Source organism: Buteo buteo, chromosome 3 (genome assembly GCF_964188355.1).
Source record: "Buteo buteo chromosome 3, bButBut1.hap1.1, whole genome shotgun sequence".
Taxonomy (NCBI): Eukaryota; Metazoa; Chordata; class Aves; order Accipitriformes; family Accipitridae; genus Buteo; species Buteo buteo.
This window is the reverse complement of record NC_134173.1, coordinates 8,862,006-8,887,435: the sequence shown is the minus strand read 5'-3', so window position 1 is coordinate 8,887,435 and position 25,430 is coordinate 8,862,006. Positions and strand designations below refer to the sequence as shown.

The 25,430-nt window shown below is 38.1% G+C and overlaps 1 protein-coding gene across 1 annotated transcript in view; it reads right to left on the bottom strand.

The window, feature by feature from the left end:
• Positions 1 to 25,430, bottom strand: part of GABBR2 (gamma-aminobutyric acid type B receptor subunit 2) — a 484,603-nt gene that overhangs the window by 187,920 nt on the left and 271,253 nt on the right. Inside the window, exon 8 of the mRNA XM_075024282.1 lies at positions 16,357 to 16,417. Within this exon, the coding sequence (XP_074880383.1) occupies positions 16,357 to 16,417 (61 nt within the window). The remainder of the gene's footprint in view (positions 1 to 16,356; positions 16,418 to 25,430) is intronic.

Sequence of the window (25,430 nt, the reverse complement as noted above, 5' to 3'; positions counted from 1 at the left end):
CAGTTTTAAAAGGACTATCTCCAAATCAAATTATTTTTTTTCTCAATATTTCATTTTTTGGTGGAAATAAATTGTGAATTAATGAAATCAACTTATAGTTCTCATTACTGTATAAATGATTTTTTTTTTTATTTTCTCACTAAAAATAAATTAACCTTGCAACTTATTTGATTGCCAAGCAAAATCAAAAAGTGCAAAACATAAATTTTAAGATATTTTGATCTCTTTTCCAGGTATTAAACAGGATTACTACCTTTAGCAAAATTTAGTAAATTTTAACAAATATTTTTAAAAGATAAATAATATTGCTGAAAAGAAAGTTTTAAAATTATATATTTATAGCCAAACACGGCATAATTTTTTTTTTGCTGCAGAGTTGTGATGGTCAACATATTCTGTGCTGATAACAAATTTGATAAGAGAGAGACACAGGCGTTAGCTCCATCTGTACTCACGCCACTAGACACCAAACTGGCTTACTGCACTGAGCAGCAGGCACCACAAGGAGACAAAGTCAGCCACAGCTGCCCAGCAAGTCTAAGACAACAAGAAATCAGAGAGATGCTTCAGGGAGCCCACAAGGTCTCCAAAACCCAGGTATAACACTAACGATTTCTGTGCTCTTAAAGTTCATTCCAGCACTGAACTCATCCTCCTGAGATGATATATCCCACAAGACTGCTCAGACAAGACAGCCTTGTGCTGAAGACACATAAGCTACCACACACAAGAAAGGCTCACCATTTCACAGGCTGTTGAGACCCTAACCCAACTACACTGTTCAGGTACCACGGAGCTTTGGCATCATAAATACACATTCAAAATAATTTCTCACACCATTATCTATTACAGAACTAATTTGCTCATTTTTTTCAAAATAAATTCTTGTTCCCAACTACCTTTAAAGTCAGTCTAAAGGCTGAAGCCTGACCTCAGCAAAAGTCCTTTTTGCCTGTGGATGGATCTTCCCATACAGAGTTCACCATGGAGAGGGTAAGAAGTGCAACAGAGCCTTGCATTAACAATCTCGCTAAAAGCTTCCTGGTTTATGGATGGTATAACTGTTTGTAGTTTACCATGATTTGCATGTACAAGAAAATTATGCACCCAAGCAGTATAAGTTAGGATGTTAAAGTCTCCTTTTTCCCTTTGTCCTGCTGGAATAAGTCATTCAGGCTGATATCCCCACCAGCCCTGCCCTGAGGAACTAGTCTTCAGATTTGCTTCATTCTCCAAATTACTGTGCTGGGAGGGAATCTAAAATGAATTTAATCTTAATTTAATTTTAATTAGCATTACTAAAAAATATAGTTTGGGCTTTCTCAGCAAGGATGCTGAGTTCTCAAATGTACAGATTTAATTTTTTTTGATTTACTCTTCAGCAGCACCAAAGTATTTTTGAGATCGAAAGCCAGTAAGTAGTAAGTGTCTGAACTTGGTTATTGAAACTTTATTAGATGAGAAGTGACTGCAGATTTCAAACCCACAGAACAGGCAACTGAACAGTGCTTGATTTAGCTCATCATTATTACTGTAGTTAATTCCTCCCTTTCATAGGCACTACTCTGTTTATTAGTTAGAAGAAGACTTGGGGGGATTCATCTGTCCAACCTTCGATGAGTATGGTGTAGACTAAAAGCCACTCTATGACCTAATCTTTTGCCTAGTTAAAATTGGGTCTGTCAGCATAGGGTACTCCAGTTTGTTTAACTGGACCTTGAATGAGCTTACCTCAGCTGCTTGTAACTTTTCAATTGCTAGAGATTTTCAGCATTAGTCATTTTATACTTAAGAATAGAAGGAAAAAAAAATACTTGTGAGCTTTTACCTTTGATCCTGTAATTGCTGACTTTGAGTGCTTGATTTATGGCATCCAAATGTCACATTTCACTCCCTTACTCCTGTCTCCCCCTTTTTTGCTTGTTTTTAATAATAGTTGCAAAGCCAAGAAGATGAAAGGAAAGCAAGCAAATGGAATATACCTACTCTTAAATGAAGCATTTCATAATATTTCACCCTAAAGTTATCCAAAATGATGAGAATATAAATGCCACCTGGAATGAATACTGCTTGAATGAGTGTAAATTACAGACAGTCATGAAATCAATTATACTGTAATGAAGGATACTGCGGAGCCACTTTTACACCTGTTCTTTTAGTCTATATATTAGCGAGCTGATGAAAGCACAAAGCAACAGATACTGCTAGGGCCCAGAAATCATCTCTTCTCTCACCATCCTTTGCATCTGCAGCTTGTAGTTATCTGGAGCTCAGGAAAAGCACTGCAGATTCTGGGGTTCAAACAAGCATAATTTTAATGCACGCCAAGGGGCCATAGCTGGCAGCAGCCCCTAGGGTGAGTGCACCTTTCCCCTGGCTATGCCAGGCTATGGCAGCGCTATTTGAGGGAAGGAGAATGCACGTAATTCCTCAAATATGTCATGAAAGGGGCAGCACGCATTTCTGCTAGTATCTGCTGCCCCGCACAAGGAGGTACATATGCAGATTGTGAAGGCTCAAAGTTATTCTTTCAGCACATCTGTCCATGGCCCTATGGGATACGAAGTCCTGCCAGGGATGCTAGCTGAATTGCTTTCTATGGGTACATCTGTAGGCAGCAAAAAGAGTCTTTTCTTCCAACTTCTCTGCCCATGCAAGAGCAGCCAAGGTTTTGCTAAATGGGAGAGCCCCAGGCCAATTACCGCAAATAAATTGAACCTGACAGATCATTTAAGATAAACTTTTATTCCTTTTAGGATCTCATGCTAAGAAAGTCTCAACACAAAATTCCACAAGGCAGAGCTGAAGAACTTTGCAATGCTCCTACCTAGACCATTTTGCTTTTTTAATTCAGTAAAAGAGCAAGAAAACATGATCATCATTCTGGCAAGATCTCCTTTGTCAATCACAACAAATGTCTAAGGGGAGAAAAGCTTGGAAAACTGATTATGTGCTTACGCTCAAGTCTTCAGTTATGAAGCCGAGGGAGACGCATTTATCTGACTACTTCATCTTACAAAACAGTTAGGTTTCAGATTTGCTCCATTTGGGGAGAATCCATTTTGGGTAGCATTTTCAAAATGCCTGAGTGATTTAGAAATAAAAGTCTTATGACTCAGTTGTCTTTCCCCCTAACATTTTATCTTTTGTATTTCTTACGTTTAGTTAGCCTCTTCCACACATGTAGATAGATCATAGAGGGCTAAAAAAAAAAAAATAAATTGAACTTTGGTTAAAAAAAATTATCAAAATATGAATCAACAAGGGAAACAGAATCATAAGTGCGACTCAAGCCCAGAGGAGGGATAGAATATTCTACTTACCTGCTGGTCCATGGCATCAGTTGGGCACTGTATATCCATAGGGCACATGTGTATGTATTTATGACTTGCGAGCCCAGAGTCCTTCCCAGAACTCATGGTTCTGTAAACCCCACTAATTCCAGAGCCAGCCCACAGTTTGAGTCGTGTGCACCACTGATTTTTGCTATCACAGTACATCATCAGCTGGCCTAAAGCTGCCTGAGTCTTGGGAGGCTTTCAGTGATTAAAATAGGCCTACAGTGTTGAAAAATGAACCTGTAGCACACAGGCAATAAACTAGCATTTGGCTGCAGGTTATCACTTGGATTGTTAGCTGAATTTATCAAACCTGGATATGAGCAGTTAAAAAGCTTTTGATGATCTATAGCTTCCATGCACAACTGCAACCTTAAATCCAACTTAACATTTTCTGGGTGTGAAAATTCATGAATGATTTTTCAAAAATTTTGTTCTCTTCTCTGAACTCAACAGGCCCTTCATGTATTTACTGACCTTTGTGATTCACATTTCAGGGGCTTTCATAGACTTTCCCTTTTGAGGGGGGAAGCACAGACTAAATATGTGAACAACTTCCTCCTTTTTATCAGGCCCTCTGCCATTTACTAACACAACACAACGTTCGCCTGCTGTCACATTAGACTGCCACAACCATGCTCCAAATGTCACATTAGCAAAGTCAGGTTAAAATCACTTTGTGTTATAACGCTTTCCGCACTGACCTTTTGAAGGGCCAGAATGAGAGGAAGGCTTAGTTCCCCCTGCTCTGCGCGGGGAGCCTCTCCTTATTTTCTCTCCTAAATGCAAGAAGCACATGCTTTGTATTCAGGAGCCTGCTGGAGTTGCCAGCTTTTATGAATGTGCGACACCCCTGCAATCCACCAAACTCTCTGTGGCTCCATCCTATAAAATATCTGGTACAAGCAAGTCTTGTAAAAGAGTAAAATGGATTGCTCAAGGATTTGGGTCTCTGCATATGTTAGACACCTTGTTCTTTCCAATATGAAGGCTGAGGAGCACAGGAATCTATTTCCCCTGACATACTCAGCTTTCCATTTTAACACACTTCAGGGCAGAATGTGGAGCTATTTGCCTCACCAGGCTTATAAATAACCTGACCTTTTAAAATGGCCAGAACAGGGAATCTGGATGACTAATGTGGGACCTATAGCATACTTTTAATTGAGGCAAGGATCCACCATGGCTTTATGATAGATGGGAACATATGTTTCCCAGGGAAAAGCTATCCAGCCTGCTCAGTGCAAAAGCTGGTGCGCAGCTATGCAGGAGGACATTAGGGGATAGCCTTTTAGTGAGGTATTGTTCTTTTCCTCCTCCTTCAAACTGGCCTTTATCGGTAGCCCCAAGATGATTTGCAGTGGCCCACTGACAGGGAGGACTTCCCATGTCAAGTGGGGCTTCTGAGCCCACCTAGTGAGACCAGGCAAGTCCCAAATCTGGTAAAAGAAAAGGAAATTGATTATTATACATATATCCTCCTACAAAAGGGATTAACCAGCAAAGACTATACCCAGTCTGTCAAGGTCAAGCACGTCCTGGATAGCTGTGAATTGGATATGCAGAAAGCAGCTCAAGGAGGAAAAATGTGTCCATGGCATAGAGGTTAAAAAAAGCAAGGAGGAATATAGTGAGAACACAGCGAGGTATCAAACAGCTTTGTGTCTGTAGTTAGGGAACATATAAAATAGTACTTAGTTTTATGTACAAATGACAGTTCCCTATTCCTCTGCCTGACCCTGTTTCTTACACGTACAGTATTAATTCAGTGCATTTTTCATTCTGGCAGTAGTTTGAACTAAATCACTGCTAAATCACCTGTGGTGAAATCACTTCTTTACAGGTAGCTGTACTACATCAATCTAATGAAATAATTTACTTATGAAGAATTCATCCCTTGTCCTCCATAATCATTTAAGGAAAAAATTATACATGTACTCCAGCTGAAGATAACAAATACCAAGATGGATGGAATTGTAAGCAGACATTTTTCTCAACATTCCACACTCATGTTCTCCCTTTGGTTTCAATTTTTGAACCAATAACTCAAGAGTAAGAAGAGTATGACTCAGTCCTTTTGTTCCAGGGGCAAGGGGACATTAGGGTCCACAGTAACCTTTTAAAAGATGTTTTGCCTAAGTCCTAAATGTCTGGGTTTTTTTCGACACCCGGAGTCTGCAAGAGGGAACTCTGAAAAATGAGCTTGCTCTCAGTCAGCTTATGTGACTACAAAGGGTCCATACTGCCAGTGGGAATAAAGAAATGGAAAGCTACTATTTCCTTAACTGGCATCCCCACTTCATTTCTTTTGAAAGGGAGGGTGATAAATTCCTGTTCAAGCAAGTCAGCAAGATTCCCTGAAAATAAACAGAGAGATGCTTATCACGGAAGTATAACAAATTTAATATAGTTATTTTAAATAACGTGATTCAAGCCACAAAATGACACCTGTGCTGTTGTAGAGTGTTACTTAAGGTCAGACATTTAGAAACAAAATTCAAAATTTTTTCTCCTCCTAAGTCTATTAAGTACATGTACTCATTTTCTATCACCATGTTTACAGAATCAGAATCCTTTAATTTCTGAACTAGATTCCAGTGACGATGTATTGAAACAGATTGTTTTTACAGAACTAAAATGTCAGCTTAGAGAACAAGGTGCCAATACAGTGACTGTATGATCAGCTATGACTTGAAATTAAATTAGCACTTGTAATGGCAGAACAAAACAAAAACTATGATTAGGATGCAAAATGGGGTACTAGTAAATTAGTCTTTTTGTACCCTTAATAAGGAGCTAATATCTGGATTAATACTGTTACTGTGCTCTCGAAGATGTAGTACCAACACCTGTATCAATTCTGCAGCATATGATTCACAACTGCCTTTGGTCACCTACACAGTGAACAAACCCCTCTGCCCTGCTTTTTAAAAAGTGTTCCTTGTTCATCTCCCTTATCAATGATAGGTCTGCCTGTCATCTTTGTTTTCTCATAACACTGTGATAAGATTGCCTACTATCCCAGAAGTAGCTGTCTAAAGGAAATTTTTGTCAAATATTCTTTCTTATAAAATTCCATCAACTTGGAGATCTGTCAGATATTATAACCTTATCTCGGTATCTCTGGCCTGGAACTACGTAAACCTTTACATGCTGGCATGGTGTACTACTAAACAATATCCTGATTTTGTCTGTTCAAATGCTGTAACGTCAAGTAACAAATCTATGTCCTTTTAGTGACCTAGATAAACTTAATTTTCTTCTTTTCCATTCATCAAGAATTAAAGTTGTTCTATTTCATGCATTTGTATCTCTTGGGGAGATATCTGAACTACAGGTTAGGGACAATGTCATTGCAATAGGCTGCATTCTCTATTAATTATGTCAAATGAAATATTTTCCCATAATATATACCAGAATGTGATGGATTTCTCATAAGTCCTCCGGCTCTTTTTATCCCCCTGTAGAAACTGTATTACAACTGCTTTCAGAAAAAAAACATCTCTCCAAGATGCCGAGGAGAGAGACTTGCCAGCACACAGCTTTGCAGAGAGTAGCAGGTTGGAGTGGCTCTGCAGCCCTTGGGACACACTCTGCCTTGCTTCAAAAGACAGGGAGGACTGGGTGGTGAAAATGTGGGACAGCATTGTACATCATCTGAAATGAAACATCTGAACAAGTTAACTCTAGTAGAGGTAGGATTCTGAATACTGATTGCAAAAAAAATATGTATTTTTAAATTGCAGTAAAAGTAGGAGAGCTCTGAAGGAGATCAGGTCACAGTTCTTTTGGGTCCTTCTCAGACACCATTTCTTTAATGGGGTACTAATTTCTGTTAACCTTCTGGAGCTGGATACTTCAAAATTTGTAGAGATTAATCATATTAAAATTGTTTTCTGTTGCTTTCCAACTTTTTTTCTTTGCTGTTATTTTTGAAACTTACTCCTTTTCCTTAGTGTTTAAGACAGCTCTTAAGACTTTTGTGACAGAGACTTACCAGTTCCTGTGAAACACTTTGTGCCTCAGAGTATGCCAGATGAACTGAAGTGGAATCCTATAAAAACTACAGCTATTTCTATAATGTGTGTGCTTGTCCCAGTAACAATTATTTGCACGAACCACCTCTCTCAAGGGATGAACTGCTCTACAAAACACGGGCACAGACACACAGTGATAAATAGGTCTCCCCTGCTCCTCACAGGTGCCTGCCTCTCATGCCTGGGGGGAAATAAGGGATCCAATTCTTCCTAAGGACTCTGTCATGCTTACTGCAACTTTGGGCGATACAGAGCTACCCAGATAGCCTTAAACTAGCTGGCTTGAATGCTGGTGGCTGCAAAGCTGTGGTCTTCCATAGCTCTGCTGTTCCCAAAGGAAAGGTTACCTACCAAAATGCTTGGTTTGCTTCTGGGCAGATTTCCAGCTTACAGTCTGCTCCATGTTATTGTTGCTACACTGCTAGCAGCACCCCAGTTGGTCGGTTTAAAGCTAGCTCAGGTAAAACAAAATAAGCTGCCGTGACAACCAGCAGCTGCGGTATCAACGTACCCTTTCAGCGCATCCTCCTGGCCTTGCAATTTATAGCCACACAATACGGCTTGTTCCAAATCAGGCAAGTCTAGCAACTCCACACGCTTAATTCCATTAATCTTTTTTTATAAGTAATGCCCTGAGACCCCAAACAATTTCTGTAGCTCTTATCTGTCTTTTCTCCAGTTTGATAGTACATGTGCACAACTTAGGTACCTGAATCTCAATTCATTATTCCATGTTTATTTATAAAAACAAACCAAACAAACAAAACTCCCAACTACAGGTAACTAATACCAATAGAGTAGATTACAAGAGGAATAACTGGCTCAGGGGAAAACACTGCTGCTGGTAGGCATGGAACAAAAAGAGAAATTGAACAGGAAATGTGTCCAAAATAATCTGACAATAAAAGGGGAACACAGCTATAAACATATATAAAAATATAATCTCCTTTATGTTTTCATCTGACAGAAGACTAGTATAAAGGTGCCTGAGATACTGATAATAAAATCACAGGTGACATTCAGTGTTAGGAAGGTTCAGAGTAACATACAAGAGACAAAGAACATCAAGTATACATATACAGTTGTTGGTACTAATTAATTAATAGCACCCAGGACGAGACCTTGGATTTACTATGGCTGGTTCTTTGAAAACATCAGTGCTGTGCTCATTGGTGGCCAAAAAGGCAAAGAGAGGATGAGTGTGGTAGAACAGAATATTGGGAAAGCGATTAAAATAACACAGAAAGGTAATTCAGCAGTGTGAGGTATGGAGGTGGATGTTTCAATGCTATGTGTGGCTCTCATTAAGCTCTCGCAAAAAGGGAATAAGAGTATCGGGAGAGGTAGGGGATTATTAGAATTGTAGAGCAGCTTTTACATGATGAAAACACTAAACAGATGACAAGGACTTGCATTTCTACAAGAGAGTCATTGATAAGAGAGATCCGTAAAACATGAATGATACGGAGAAAGTGAGTAAGACATGATTATTCATCACTTCTCACAGTACAAGAAGCAGGGTATGCCCAATGAAATAGTGAGATAGCTGGTTTAAAACACAAAAACAAACAGATGAAAGGGCTTTAATCGTTACATGCATAATTACTTTGTGAAACTCATTGCCACTGGACATGTTGAAGGCCAAAAATATAAATGGATTCATGAAACATATGACAAATTGATAGAAGATAAATCCACATGCAAATGTTAAACCTGATGGTTCAAAGAAAACCTCCAGCTCAAAAAGTCATGAAAACACTTGCCTTTGGGAACTCGGAGTGTAAAATAGACAAAAACCAATTCTATATATGCCTGTTCTGATACAGATACCCACAACCGGCTTATGCCATATACTTCTCTCAGCATCCTCTACCAAGCGGATACTGAGCTGGACAGAGCTTGTTATCTGACCCAATACTGCAATTCTTCATGCACTAGACATACAAATAATTATGGTCAGATTCAAACAGGTTCTCAGGTGTTACATCACTAGGCATTGAAACACCAAAATCTGTGCGCTCCAAATACCACTGCTTGGTATACAGACAAGGGATAAGTTTCACTTTTCTATTTGGGGTTGTCAGGAGGTAAATTGTATGTCTTGATAGATTTTTCAATTATCAGTGGGGTTTTTTTAATGTGCATTTTTATGTGTGTGTGCTTGGAGGAAAGGAATCGCTCCTTTCTGTCAAGAACTGATGGGGAGTTCCTTCTTTAAAATGCATCAGCAGAAGGGAGGTGCAGCTCTTCCCTTTCATATAATACCTATTTTGATATAAATGGTTAGAAGAGTCATCACTTGGGAAATCCCAGCTTTAATTCACTTTCTGCCTGGGGAGAACTGCAATTTTCACCTCTTTCTATTTAAGACCAGGCTATACATATGTCTGGATAATGACTTTCACTATTTGTCCTGCAAAAATCTTGTACAACATAGGAAAAAAATCAAGACTGATAGACGAGAAAACAAAGGGTGAGAGGGCCTGACACTGTAATCTATTAGTAGTTATGATCCTCACTTGGATGAGGGATCCAAGCCCCAAAGATTACTTAAGCATTTTACATTCAAATAATACATTGGATTTAAAGGAAAAAACCAAAACATAGAACCGATGTTGGAAGAGCAACTAAATCTATGTTTTCTCCTTACAAATAATCTAACCACCCATCTAGGGTTTCATGCTTATCCTGTCTCTTACTAGAAACAATTCAAGGAAATGCAACAAATGGTATTAGTAGCATGCAGTGGATAAGTACTTGTAAATAGAGTGTCAGAATCACATAAGAGACACTGCAGAGGAACAATAGCTCAAGATTAAATACAGCTGGCCTAGCAGAGACCTCCAGGTGTAATAAAAGTCATTTGTTTGTCACAAGGCACAATGAATACATCTACACCACTTCAGGGGGCTGTTTAACTTGTTCTTCAAAACTTCCAGAGGCAGCAATTTTATGCACCTTCAGAGTTTAAATACCCTTTTCATTAGAAAGTTTTTCCTAATATTTGGCTCAAAGCTCCACTGCTACTATTTAAACCTCTTACTTCTCAGCCAGGTGATGAGGGCAGGACAAGCAAACATTTTAGTGGCAATTGTCACATATTTCAACTATCTTCTCTTCTCTAAGCAGCCTTGATCCTTTGCTTTTCATAATGAGGTATGTTTTTAGTCTTCTGCCATCTTTCTACATTTTCCTTAAATCAGCACTGGACACAGTAGTTAGTTGTAGTCTTTTGGCACTGGGTAGATTAAAAGGATACTATTATTTATACATCCCAGTACAGAATTTTTCTTTTTTTACCTCTTTATGGCTTTGCTTATTCATGTTCAGCCTGTGACCCACTGTAACCCCTAGTTCCTTTTATGTATAACTATAGCCTGGTGAATTGTTCCCCATTTTGTATTTGTACAGCAGTTTATTCCCAATGTAGGACCAGGCATTTGACCTAAATAAACTGCATTCTGTTTTTTCCTGTTTACTTCTTCAATTTGTTAATATCTTTTTGAATCCTTGTCTAGTCCCCATTGTGCTTGCTGGCTCCCTCAGAGACCATTGTACATTTGATAATTACACATTCTTGTTCATCTTCTTAATCAGCAATGACAATATTCAGTGACTCCAGATTTAAGGCACACCCTTTCAGAACTCTACTTGGTATATCTCTCCATCTTAGGAGGCTATTCTTTTCCTGAAATGGGACTCTAAATTAGTTTTGTGGACACCTTATAGTTTCATATAGATGATACTATCCCAAATTGCTTAAGAAAATGTCATTGCCAACAAAAGAGGGAAGCGGTACTCCGCAGAGGTAGTGTGACTGAAATGCAATGCCTAAAATATTTGTTGAATCAGCGTTGTAAATGACAAGTTAAAAGACAAGATAGCACCAGTGGGATTTTGTATAACATGGTTCAGACTATCAGGATGAACTGGTATTGAAACATCTGCTAGCATGTAGAAAATTATTATTTAGGGGGATTTCAATTGGGAGGGACCTATTAGAGGTTCCACGCAGTCACCACTAACTGCCCTGGAGTTAAAAAGCACGTTCGAGGGGGGGGGCGGCGGGGGTCCATGTGTGTGGTATGCTGGAAAATTGCTACAAACCACTGTGGGTACTGTTTAACAGACTATTATCGACAGGATGAACTGATCACTAAGCCACAAAAAACCAATGTCACTAAGATATGAACATCTACAATCTAACTACACTACTCATTTGCAGATAAAAAGGAGTGGATATGGTAAACCAAGAAGTCTACCAAACACACACGTTGTTGTGATTGCAGTCAAGCACTCCAGTTAGGATGTGTCAGAAGTAAGCTTTCTGACTCCTTAATTAATTCCCTTCTTTGTGTACGAAATGATAGTCTTTAATGACAGAATAATCTTTTCCAGAAGAATCCAGCTGCCCAGGATAAACAGCATGCAGTTTGTTTTACATCTTTGTTGTTCTTTGCATGACATTAGCAATTATTTATTGCTCACTATTCAAATTCTGCTCAGCCAACAGAATTCTGTACTTCTTCATTTACTTTTCCCCTAAATTCATATCTGGCTATTCAAAAGTACTTCTTAATCTCTGAAAATATTTATAAGGAGATTTCATTCTCACTTTGTAAATATGCTGCAGAAGCAGAGAAATCTGAATCCACTGATTCTGGATATTTGACACCACTGATTCCATATATATATGACATGAGATACTTGAAATTTGAGTTTTCAGAGTTGTCACTAAATATTTCCTGTTTATTGGATTATATTCCTTCAACATCATCACAGAAAGAAAATCCACAAACTGGTTCTGTGGAGTATAAACTGGACAGATGTTAAATACAAAAAAAATATTCAAAGGCAATTAGTCTCATTATTCATATGAAGACTTATGGAAGCAAGAACCAAAAGTAGTTAAGAGTCTGCTAGATTGTATTTAAAATAATAGAAGGAAAATTTTCCAGGGTTGGATTGATGCCCCTGGAGAACAAGGTATTGTATCTGTAGGTGATTCTGGAGAATTGCTAATGTCTCCTTCATTGAAGCAGTTGTGGACAGCAAACAAGTCAGAACTAAGTAGATGAACTGAGGCTGTAGGAAAGCAACCCTGGGTTCTCATGTACCTCACTCTTGACTGTAGAGTAGACATTTCTTTGTCTACTTCTGTTGATTAAACTCAGAGAAGAATATCTGGGGCTTTTACTGCAGAAATTCAGTAAGGCCTTTTCTAAGAAGGCCAATGCTGTTACACTTGACAAGCCACACTCTCACTCTTGCTTGGTACCCAAATCAGCCTTCAACACTAACAAATTCCATATCATATTACCTGGCTAAATGAGTTGAAGCTCTTAAATTCCTCCCAGAAAGACACAGCAGATGACCACCTACTTTCTTCAAGTTTTCTCATTATGCAGCACCACAGACTTCTGTTCCTATCTACAAGAAGCATGATTTATGCACATTTCAATGGTATTTGTTTACAATTCAGCTTTAATTTTCCCTTTTAACCTATTCCAGCACAGAAGACTCTTAGGTTTTCTCTAATGCCTGACAGAAATAGGAATATAACTGAAAGCAAGTTGCCTTTTAGGGTTTAGTCAGATTAATCAAAAAAAGATCTGTCAAAGTGAAACACTTTGAAGTATAGGTATGTATCTGTTCTTGCAGCCTCCTGTATCACAGCAATCTACAATCTCAGTTTTGTTGCTTTCCTCCTCACTCCTTGATATGCACACAACAGTTGCCAGGCCCCTCTTTCAGCTCTCACTAGCCAAAAGATTTTGGCCACCTACTTCAACTACATGTTTGACAATGAGAATAGTCCTTTAATTGCACCCATGGAGAAATTGCCATTCATTCAGAAGGATGCCAGCTTCAAACATCACTTGGATATTTGAGCTAGACTGACAGCTAGACAGCTCTTTATTTGCCAGTAAGGTAGGGGAAGAAAATGCTATTCCATGTGCTTAGTATCCTCTGCTGCATACTAAATCATTCCTGGGTGGTATTCATGATCTATAAAGCAGTAAGTAGTTTGGTCACAGCTATCTCTGGCACCATCTGTTTGACCACTTGCAAAACTAACAGGCTGCACAGAAGCTGAAAAAGAGACATGACTAGCGTGACTTTGGGAAAAACTATATCTAGATTCAAAATTAAACCAGCTATTCAAAATTTCATCACAGCATGTCAGGCATACTGTAGTTACCCTCTGAAACCTCACAGGCTGGTTTTCCCTTGCCTCTGGCAGACATGGCTGTCTGCTTTTTCCATAGCTAAAATGTTTGCAGATAGTCTCATTAACACAAAAGTTTCCAGCAAAGAACAGAAAATGAAGCTCCTGAGACTACCCAGCTGATTTTCTACCTTGACAAATGAGGAACAGCATTTTTGGCCAAGCCTACTTCTGATACATGATTGTCTATTTACCTGTTTTATTTTTCTGCATTGAATTATTTGTGATAACTGTGCATTTTCATTCAAATTGTTAGAAAAACAATAAACCAGCATAGATGAAGAAATGAATCTTGAGGTACAGAACTCTAAAACTGATGATTCCCAATTATGATGTTTGGATAATAATCTACTAATACATTTAATATATGCTATACTCATAATTACAATTGAACTTATAAAAGCATTTACAAGACATCATTGATGTGGTCTTTTTTCCCTAGAAATCATCATGATTTGTATTATATTAAAAAAAAAAAAAAAGCTGATTGAATGAATTGCATATCTGTCTCAAGCTTGACAGCACCTAACAGCTACAACAACAAAGGAAAAGCCCATTTACCATTTTAGGTACTGGACTTAATTAACTTCTTTCCATTATTAGGAACTTCCCCAATAGTCCAAGATTTATTAAAAGTTAATATGAATGTTTCAGAAAGCTTCCTAACTAATAAAGGATTCTTTTGAACCAATTAATAATTTCTACAATTATACCACAACTATTGAATATAAAAGCCTAGTGTAAAAACAATATCAATGAAAGAACAGAAAAAAAAATAATCATTAATAGTTAGAATAGCATTTGTAGTTAAAAAAAAAGATAGATTACTTTCACCTATGTTGTTATACTGTTCCTTATTTCAATTTCTCATATATTTTTGTACATTCTTTTAATTTCCAAAATTAGTAAGAAACTAAACAAAACTAAGACCAGGCTTCAGATGTGTTGACAGACTACTGCTTGCATGAGAGATAATCCAGCCCTTCTCCTGCATTTCTCCATAGGATGCCTAAGTTATTTTTAGGTTACTTGGAAAACTTTGGTTGATGATCTAAATCCTGAGTATGTGCCTGAATCAGTTCTGAAATAGTAATTTTGTAATTGCAAGGAATTATAAAATGGGCAGCTGTCTCCTATGTTCTTATTGACCAAACAGTACTTCAAGTGATGGTAAAACCACTGATGTTAAATAGCATCTGAAGGTGAAACTGAAAACATTATAAACAAACTCAATTTGAATGGTTGGAAATAAAAATGTATATAAAATCAGCTATCCCAGACTTCTATTTCTCCTCCAAATTAGTTCAGAAGATACATGCTGCACCTTCCCATGATCCCCAATCACATCCTTAATGCGCAATGGGAATGTGTCAACCTTCCTCCTCGCTCAGATGCTCTAGAAGGGTACGTACAGCTGCCTCAGGCATAATGCATAAGGGCTCTTTCAGACTTCTGGGTAATAAACACCTCTTGTAAAATCCCCTTACAATATTTTCTCATGATTCTTTCATGTAGCTGTAAACACTACTATTATGAAAAAAAGGGGGGGGGAAGGCGGGTGGAAGGGGGAGGAAGAAGAGGAAGCAATCAATATTTATGATTGGTGTTGAGCAAGAATTTCTAAATTATATTATCATAAGATGACGTCTGCAAAGTTTTAGTGGGTAGAATGCTTCAGGGAACATGAGTTAATAGCGTCAGTTATAGTTGTGAAGGCAAGAGCAGTCCCGAAGATTGCTTCAGTAAATTAGAATGAGTAACAGATCCCCTCAAGTGCATTGCTGTTCATTAATAATAATGCCCATAGAGCAGACAACTTCTGTTTAAAGGATGAGCCTTTGTAATGTGGTCAGCAGGATTATGTTTAAAGTGATCTCCTGAAGACAAAGGGAGTGCAAGCTTCTTTCTCATGCATTGTCTGAAAGGGATTTGCCAGCTTTCTCACTACTACTCTCACAAGACCATCCAAATGCAATCATCCCCGGTTTTATCTCAGCGTAGGAACAAAAACATGAATTGCATTCTATAAGCTGTAGACAGAACTACAACATGTCTTCTATGAATCACCATTTCTGCAGAAAACTCTCCCAAGCAAGCACCTTGTTCTGACTGCAAATGACCCCTGACAAATTCCCATGGCTGCCTTTGTGGTTTCTGCTGCTGAGACCGTTCCCTGCAGGAGCAGCTCAGGCTGAGAGGATGGAGCAGGCTGGGCGAGCCGCACTGTGGAGTGTGTTGCCTCCAAAGGGTGGTGGGGTCAGCAGTTGGTGTCCCCTGCACGCTGCGGGACCAACTCCTGAAGCAACTTTCAGCAAGCAGTTGCAGAATGTCAAAAGTGAGTCCTCAGAGAGCACAAACACTAACTTGAAAGAGCTTAACAGCAAGAATCCTCTCTAAATTCCTCTTCAGATTCGGTTTTCAGAAACAACTGTATTAAGAAGTGGATCCTTAGCTGACCACTAGACTTTTTCCAACAGCTGTTGGCTGTTATAGATCAGTAGTTTCTATAAGCACGTGGATTATCTTCTAGAAAAATTCTTGGAAATATCTGGGAATACCTCATAGCACTCAGGGTTCAAAAGACAGTATTATAAACAGGTAACAAAACTTTCTAAGTACTTTGCTGCATCTTCCAAGCAGCTCCTTTTCAGAATAATTGCACATATTTAAAACATCCTGAAACGAATGCAACACACACATGTTTGAAACTGCATACATAATTATAATGAAAATGAAATTGTTTGCAACCTACCTTGGAATTGCGTAAATTTGATGGTTCCCATCCTCTCTCCATTTCTGAAAACAACTTGACCCTAAATAAAATAAATAAATACCTTAAAAGTTTTATAAATCTCTCATAATATAGCATCATTAGCACTGCAATTATTTTCCATTCACTATTAAAATTACCCAAGCAAAGTTTAAACTTTGAAGATAGCAGATTCAACCAAGGTTAAAATAATAACAACTCCTTAAAGCTTTCTTCCACAGATTTCAAATGGCCTTAGAAAGTTGAACAGTGTTATCACCCATTTTTCAGGGATGGAAATAGAGGTACAATAAAGCCAGTAACTTACTGAATCTCAAGTGATGAGAGATGTGCAACCAACTGATCTTCACTGTGTGACTGTTTTTATCAAGGATATGTAAGAGCCATCAAAGATCATGCAAGAAAATAGTTCTCCATTTCATTTATCATATGGTTCTCCAAAGGGCTCTATAACCTACTTTTATCTTATATACTTATCCTACTTGATTATGGATACCAGTAGCTCTTGTGGCTTGGTTTTGTACTACACCAACACACGTCCTAGTATTCTTTTTAAATGTAATGCCTTTAAGTCAGTACTACCCTTTGTTGTGCTACACATTGTTACCCCTCAAAATAATGGTCACATAATGCTGAAACCTCCTCACATTTCCCTAGAAAATTACTCCTATCTTTCATCCCATCTTTCTAACTTAAATTAAGAAAAAATCTTGCTAAATGTCTTCCTTACTTCAGCTATTTCATAGATGAGTACAAAAGAAGAGGTTTTCATTCATTTATGCTAAGAAGTATTTTTAATATTTTGAACTTGCAGGGGAGTGCTGAGTGCTGTCTATATAGATTGCTGTTTTACTGCATCCCCAGTTTGGTTTATTATTATCTTCTCCATTAATCTTCATTTTAGCAGACATCAGGGTAAAAGAAACCAAACAATAAGCACATAAGGCTACATTACATTTCTCTGTGCAAGCCAGCCCCTTTTTGAATAACCCTTTCTAGTCACTAAGGGGATGCACGGAAGGCAACCATCTGAATTACTGAAATCAGCTCCCTGCAGGAACTGTACAACCAATGTGTAGTACAGCACACTCACCCTACATTTCCTGCAGGACACAAACCACCATTTCCCATTGATAAACAGAAGACAACACCCTTCAATAAGTGTAAGCTACCTTGTGCTAAGCCTTAAAAGCCAAAAGCCCCAGTCTGTGACAAAAAGAGAGCAAGAGAAATGAACACTGGTAATGGGAGAGATTCTGGCAACAGCTGCAGAAGGACACAGGAGCTGCTCCTACTGAAATCCAGCTGAGCTGTCTCATCCAGTTGCTGCTAACACAGCTCCAGGAGAGAACGTAAAACATTAGCAGGCAGATTTACGTGTGCACCTTAGCAGCCTTCATCCAGATCTCCTCTAGCTTGGAGACGTAGTTTTTAATATCCCTTCATTTGTTTGAACATAATCATAATGCATTTGGCTACTTGGTTTAAGTAAAAAATAGTAGAAAATACTAAAAGAAAGACTTGGAAAGATGCTATGCAAGTGTCACTTCCTGCAGACATATATCTATGGTCAGTCTAGTCTTAACCTTGCTAAATGCTTGGTTCTGTGACCTGTGTCAGAGAATTCTGTAGTTAAATTTTTCACTGTGTGGAAAAATTACTTTTTCATTTGAATTTACTGCCTTTAACTCTGTCTCCTATTATACTTTTATTACCAGTTAATAGGACTGTAAGTTGTAGTCTACTAGAGTGCCATTTATAGATAAACATACAGCAGGCATCACTGCTGTCATCTGTGATGAAAGTCATCTACAGTTGTCATCTATTATTGATAGTATAATACAGCAGCTCATGATATTGTCTAGATTCCGAGTGCAACCAGTCTGCAATATTATCATTGCTTCTTGCAAAATCACCCACATTTTCATCATTCAGTAGGACAGACATATACCATATGCATCTACTGACTAGAGATAAATACATACATCCTCACTGACATGTTCTGAAACTATCCACAAATTATAAATCAGGTCCTAATGTTCTGAACAAATGTAAAAGTTTGGATCAAAAAAATATAAACAGTTACATATTTAGAAGTATTTGTTTTTATCAAATTCCTTTTGCTAAGATTTGTGGCTTATACTGACCTAAGCAGTAGATAAAGATATGGGTGATGGTGATGAAAGATTTATGGAACAACTCATGTGAAAATGTCCTTGTTATCTGCAAAATTATTCAATCACTGTTTTAACTTCATTAAAGATTACTGGAAAATGCTAAAAAATCACATGGGTTATTATAAGGAATAACAATTTCCAAATACTATTTTATGAGGTCTGACATTGTCCGGGTTATTGTTCACAAACTACAGAGTCTGTATGTTACACATACAGACACTAACAGGACCCCCCCCCACCCTATTTTGAGAAATTGAAACTGGCTATTTATTCCATGTGTAATCTAACAAATAAATCTGTTTTCAAAGGTAAAATCAACAAAAAAACATATCAGCAAGAAGCCTCAAAGCAGGAATCTCTAGTGCAATCCATGATGATGACAGTACATATTTATTACCCAGGCATGAAAACTGCAACCGCAGCTGCAGTTACCGTTTGGTTCTTTGCTTCTCGGGAACATGCTGCTTCATAATAACATGTGACGAGTAGCTACAGCGTCTCAAGTACCTTAAACCCGTCAAGACTCTAAAATTCCTGTGTGCTAGGCGAGAAAACATTCCTAGATTTTTACCAGGACTTTAGGTAGCCCTAGCAGACATGGACATAGGGTTGCTGCTGCAGTATTTGGTTCTGCCAGGGTGGCAGAAAGGAGGCCTCCTCATGAACACTGAGAAATTGTATACATAGCAATATCTTCATTTCTTAAAACAGGAGGAGGAAGGAAACTAATAAGAGTCACCCATTGCTTTATGATCTCACCACTATTTTATGAAAAATAAGACAATTACATTTGGAGTAAAAAAAGTGATATAAATATAGAATAAAACACTGCAGTATTTAATTTTATAAACTTACAGCAATGCTAGTAAGAAATAAGACAACCAGTGTTTCAGAAACTTGTTTTGTAGAAATGATGTGCTGATTTATGGCATGAGAAGTGAGTTATAATCTGAAGATTTTCTATGGCTCACGCCAAGTCTTTTCTTTGCCACTGAGGTAACATACCATAAGCTATAGCTAGAGAGTTACCTTCTTTAGACTTGAGATTCATAAATTACTAACAGTGTTTTTTCTTTATTTAAAGTAGCGGATGTTTGAATAATAGATAATACTAATACACACATTAAGCTCTGACATTACAAAAGCCTATCTTAGTACTATTTTGTCTTTTATTTTTACCTCACCACATATTCCAACACGTGCCAGTACAGACTGCAGCTTATAGTGTGACCCACCATAAAATCTAGATCTTATGAAATCCACACGAATATAACAACAGACAAAACCCTCTTTTACCTTCCACTGTGTTTTGGTGACACTGCATAGACATATTTAGATACTTATCAGCAAAAGGATCAGTGATTGAATAGATGAGAAGTACTGTTTTAAAGAAAATAATAGTAGTAATATTAATACTAACTTCTTCAGAACATGATTGTCAGATTCAAATGGTATTTCCCAGTCAAGTAATTATTTTACTTCAAGAGATGTAAAATATGATCTCTGTCCTTAACAAACATTTAAATCAACTGCACAAATGAATTACTTGCACTTAGATCAAACGACATATTATACTATACATTAAAATAGTTAATCAACAAAGCTTTCCTCTTCATTACACACAGATCATCCCAATGGAGACCAATAGAAACCACACGGGTATCAGTGCCTATTGTATTTTCTTCAATCTACCATCTACAGATTTTTTTTTTCTTTCTTTACCAGTTGCAAAAGTGATGCTAGAATAAATACCAATTCTATAACTGATCTGCCCAACTTTGAGCTGTGGACAGGCACCTTCACATCAGCAATTATCCTTGAAAAGTTGATGGGAAGGAAATAGAAAGTATGTGACTTGGAGTCCAATAGACAGCGATGTGAACAGAGGGTGGTAGAGAAGCTGAATGAGCTCAGCCTGGCACAGCGTGTTGCTACTGGTACGTACAGCCACTGCTGCACACAGCATCCCAATAACCTCTATTTGGGATCCATTGCAGCTGCATAACTTATAATGCAGCCTTACACAAGTGTACTTTACTCAGTTTTCCTAAATGTACAACCACCCCATAAGGGAAAACAATACTAGTTGCACATTGCAAGTTAGGTGGCTTGGACGATAGAAATATAGAAGCTTATATTGTGGGTTTTTTAGGGTTTTGGTTGGTTTTGTTGGGTTTTCTTTAGATACATCTCTGAGTTCAGCTGTTTTTCCTGTAATTGTTTGGCTTTTTTTTTTTTTTTTTTTTTCCCCAGAAAGGTACAGTGCTTTAATGTCCTTTACAAATGATGAAAACCAGAACTGGACCAAACATTCCACTGGTGTCATTCTCACAATTACCACATACAAGGACATCATCTCCCTGTTTCTTCTGCTTACTGTCTTCTTCTATGTGCTCCATTTTACAAGCCTAACATTGATTTTTGTCCTACTCGCATGTACTTTGTTACACAGCATAACTATCATCTCATTACTATCATCTCATTACTAAAAAGACAGTCTCTACCCTCCCTGGATGTACAATCTTCACCTTTTTTCTTGAACTGATGTTCCTTAAGCCATCAGTCCTTTACTTGTGGTCAGAATAAGAAGTCCACAACAATCATCCATTCACAGTCACAAACATAAAGCCAACATTAGCTTTATTCTAGACACATGGGACTTCCCCTGCCTTTATAGCAGTCAGTCATTTGTCTACACTTGGAAGCAGCTGTTTATTATACTGTATTTTTTTCCTGGTGTATAAAAAGTAGTTATCTTTGCTGTATTATGAACATGTCATTAAGCTCTTTTTGAGCTATGGAGCACTAGTATTTATTAGAAGTTTCTTTGCATTATCACGGACAGTATTGTTCAGCTTCAGACACAGGCCCATGCCAAAGTTAGAATTCTATCATTCCTCATACACTGAAATCCACAGCCAACACATTTTTTCATTCATGTCCTTAGCTTTCTTCATCAGTCAATAAAACCAGAGTTCAGAAGATTCTTAACTGCGCTCTCAGTCAGGGCCAGGTCGGCACTTTGACCATCATTTCATTTACTGTGTATTTTCTTCTGCAAAGTGTCTCAAAGATAGTAAATGAGAAATAAATAAATAGCATTTATTTCTATGATTTTCAATACTATACCTACAAAAAAAAGCCTGCTTTAGACCATGCTTACTTCCTTCTCCAACAGTCTTTCCCCACATGGCACCAAACAGTTTTTTTATTTATTCAAATTTGTATTATATACTCAGCTTATACTTGGTATCTTATTGTTGATTAAAATGCCATAATGATATATTCGAGCTAAATTAATAACACAAATACCCCTTCATCAGAGGAGAGATCATGAGTATGTTGACACACATATCACAGCTGGATACAAGACAGTTAAATGCCACAGGACTCGTGTCCCCCCAAGCATTTTCCAATGGGCCAGTACATTTCAGGGCTCTGCCACCGTTCCACTTCACTGTCCAGGAATCTGGTCTACTCTGCCCTATAGGCAAGTCACCTCCCCATATAACAGTGTTCATCCCCAGTCGCTTTGCCTGAAATGCCTGAGCCTGTACATTCAAACCAGTTCCAAAAGTGACCATCAATATTTTTTTCCAAAAATAAATAAACTCAGTAACTTGGGGGTTCTTGAGTTAGATATTTAATATAAAGTAAACCATTTAAACAAATGCATGCAGAAATACCTGAAAAGCAGTGGGATAACTAGGGTAACTGAAGTTATATTTTTAATTTAAAACACAGCACATTATTGTCAAAAAAATAATAAGCATACAAATAAAATTATCCCTTTAAGTTCTGTGACATCTGCTGAAATCAAGGTGTACTTCTGAACCTGTAGTGTCTTTATTGGACTAAGTCCAATAAAAATAGGAGCCAAGGAAGGTGAAGCATCACAGAACAGCAATCCTAAGAGCTTGCTAACACCCACAGGGCAGGTATTGCCCTCCCCACATTGCTCCTAGCTGCACAGTCCTACACCTACCTGGTGGTAGTTTGGCATTCATCAGGCCCCTATGTGAGCTGTAGTGGTCTATTAAACCAGCAAAATGTATTCAGTGATTTTTCTTTTGTTTTATTTCGTATTTTTTTGGCAAGTGGGGGGGGATGTTGTTTCTGAATTGCTTTCCAGAGCCAGCACAAAGTAGTCCTGGAGGGACGCAGGTGCTAGCAGAAAGAGCTAGGAGGGAGGGAGTGAGACATTCTCTGTTAGTCCCAGCTCCTTTCAAAGCCTTTCTGTGTTATCATGCAATCCCCACAGCCCGCCACTCGTGTTACACACACTCAATTTACTCATACAGGACTCCTCAGCTACAGACATGCCTTCCCTGACACGCACAAAACAGCAGGCTGGCATTCTGTGGGTCTTGGCTCTGCAACTTCTAGGTGGTGAAGAGCTACAAGCTGTAATTCATGACCTCTTCCACCCTCCAAACATCACCTCTAAGACAGCAGTGTTTATGGAGAAAGGGACTATCATTTAGTCTGTCAAATGATAGAGCTGACAGCAACCCAACAAGCTTTTAGCTCTGCAAGTCTAACCTCGCTTCTGAAACAAAACAGCAAACTTCCAGCTGAGGGCAGCTTGTGCACAACTCTTTTGGTTTCAACCTAGTTACATCACTCAATTAGCCGGAGACAAAGAGCTCAGCACAGGAGATGTAAGCATAGCGCAACAGAGGATACTAGGGAGACAGCAATAAAGTTGTCACCGCCTGTGGGATAAATAGGTAATTGTCACCTTTGGAACAGTGAGAGGAGAGCAGAAGGCAGAGGGTGACAAAAATTAAAATGCTCCAGAAAATCAACAATGCTCCTGAATCCATGATTTTACATCCTTAGACTGCTGTGGATAAAATGTTGCTAGAACATTTGATCAAAGCAGACCCAGTGACTGCTGCTTTTCAAGCCTTGAGACTATTTTCAGAAAAGGTGTTTTTGTCAAAACTTTCAAGACTGAAGATTTAAATTTGAAATATTTTATGACCCAAAGGGATTTCTTTTCCCTGCCTGTTTTCCCTCTTAAGACATTTTCGAAAAGATTTGGGTAACTGAAGACTGGTGTCTGGAGAGCTGCAGCAGCAGAGCAGCTCAAAGAGCAGGTGTGAAGCACAGCTAAAGATCTGGTCTTGGCTAACATTCTCTAAATGAAATGATACCACCATTCTCATCTAAACAGATACTTGTGTTCTAGCTATGACAAGGCATAAACCAGCAGGAAAAAATGAACATGCTTACTTCTAAGCATTAAATACCTCTCTGCACCACAGGAATAATGTTTGAAAAATATACTCACAAAGGAGTAAGTTTCCCAAACACAAAAAAGGGGGTTTTGGAGAAAGAAAGTGGGGAAGAAAGAAGATAAATTGATGGAACTGAAGTGTCCAGAAAAAAACCTCCTGGTAATCATGAGAGTACTGGAAAAGAAGAATCAAAAACCAGCATTCATCAAATCCCATAATATTGGAACTAGGAGGCACTCATCAAAACTATTAGGACATTGGTCTAAAACAGAAAAATCAGTGATGTTTTTCATGTTGTTCCTTTGCACAGCAGGTAGTGAAGTTCTGAAATTCGCATTGAGTGGGGATTGCTTATTTATTTGTTTTCTTTAAAAACAGAGGACTGGGAGGTGAACCAGTCTACTGACCTCATGGGACACTTCATATATTCTTACGTAGCTTCTTCTGTGAACTCTTGGTAGACAGGTAAATGGAAAATCAGCTTTATCTCAGAGTTCAGGAAACATTAATGATTTTTTAAATAGGTTACAGAACACTTGGAAATAAAGAACACAGGAGAGAGAGATGTAAAAGTCACTTTTTTTTTTTTTTTTTTTTTTTCAGGGCAAAAACTGTTCTGGGTAAAATTATCCAACAATTTTAATAAAAAGTATGGCCTTGGTACCTCATATTTGCCAAGAGAAGATCTCTGTTAACAACAGGTGATACAAGTAGCCTGTGTGCATTGGCCAGTTGTGCTCTTTGCTTTGGCACACATCTCCCTCAAAGGCCTACAGAATAAGTAATAGAGTTTCTAGAAATTAAAAAAAAAAATAAATCCCTGGTTCCTTTTGCATGAACCATCTTTAATTACAAGCATTTCCCAAAAACAAGTTTCCTCAAAAAAATGGCTACACTGTGCATCTCTTAATATCATGAGAGCAGTGAAAGAGTTGTATTCCACGGCTGGGCTGGAAAAAATGGAAAGTGAAGACCAGCACCTTAAGTTTCAAGTTTGGGGAAAAAGTGATCAAGTATAACAACATCTTTATGTGCCTGTCATTCACATACCTCCTGAATCTAGGATTATGTAAAAATACAAAGTACTGCAAGCCTTACCACCATGATTTCATCATGCTGCCACTTAAACCTTCTAAATAAAGACTTCCAGTCCATTCGGTCTCTTTTTCACAGGAGGGGGGATTTCTTTTTTTGCCTATCTCTAGTCTCTAAGCCCCTTTTTCAATTTTCTTATTTACCTCCTGAGGAAAGATATCCATAACTGAAACACAGATGCTCTTGCTGTGTAGAAGGGTGCCTCTATTTCTAACAATATTTTGCTATCTGAACTTTACCATATTTTTGGCAGAACTTCATCTCTTTTTTTCAGGGAAGTGCAGGAATCAGATGGGAAATGGACAGACTTTCTTTGGATGAAATTTCTTCCCTCCATCTCAGCAGCGTACTCTGTCATCAAGTTATCTTTGCACAAAAGTGTGCTGTTGCCAGCACAATGACATGAGATAAGCCCAGACTAAGCTGTTCCGTTAGATTAGCATTTAGATGCATATACACAATTTTACACAGCTATGCTGAAATGAGACAGCACAATTATAGCATTTTTTTTCAGCACAGCAAGCAAAAGTATGATTTGTGA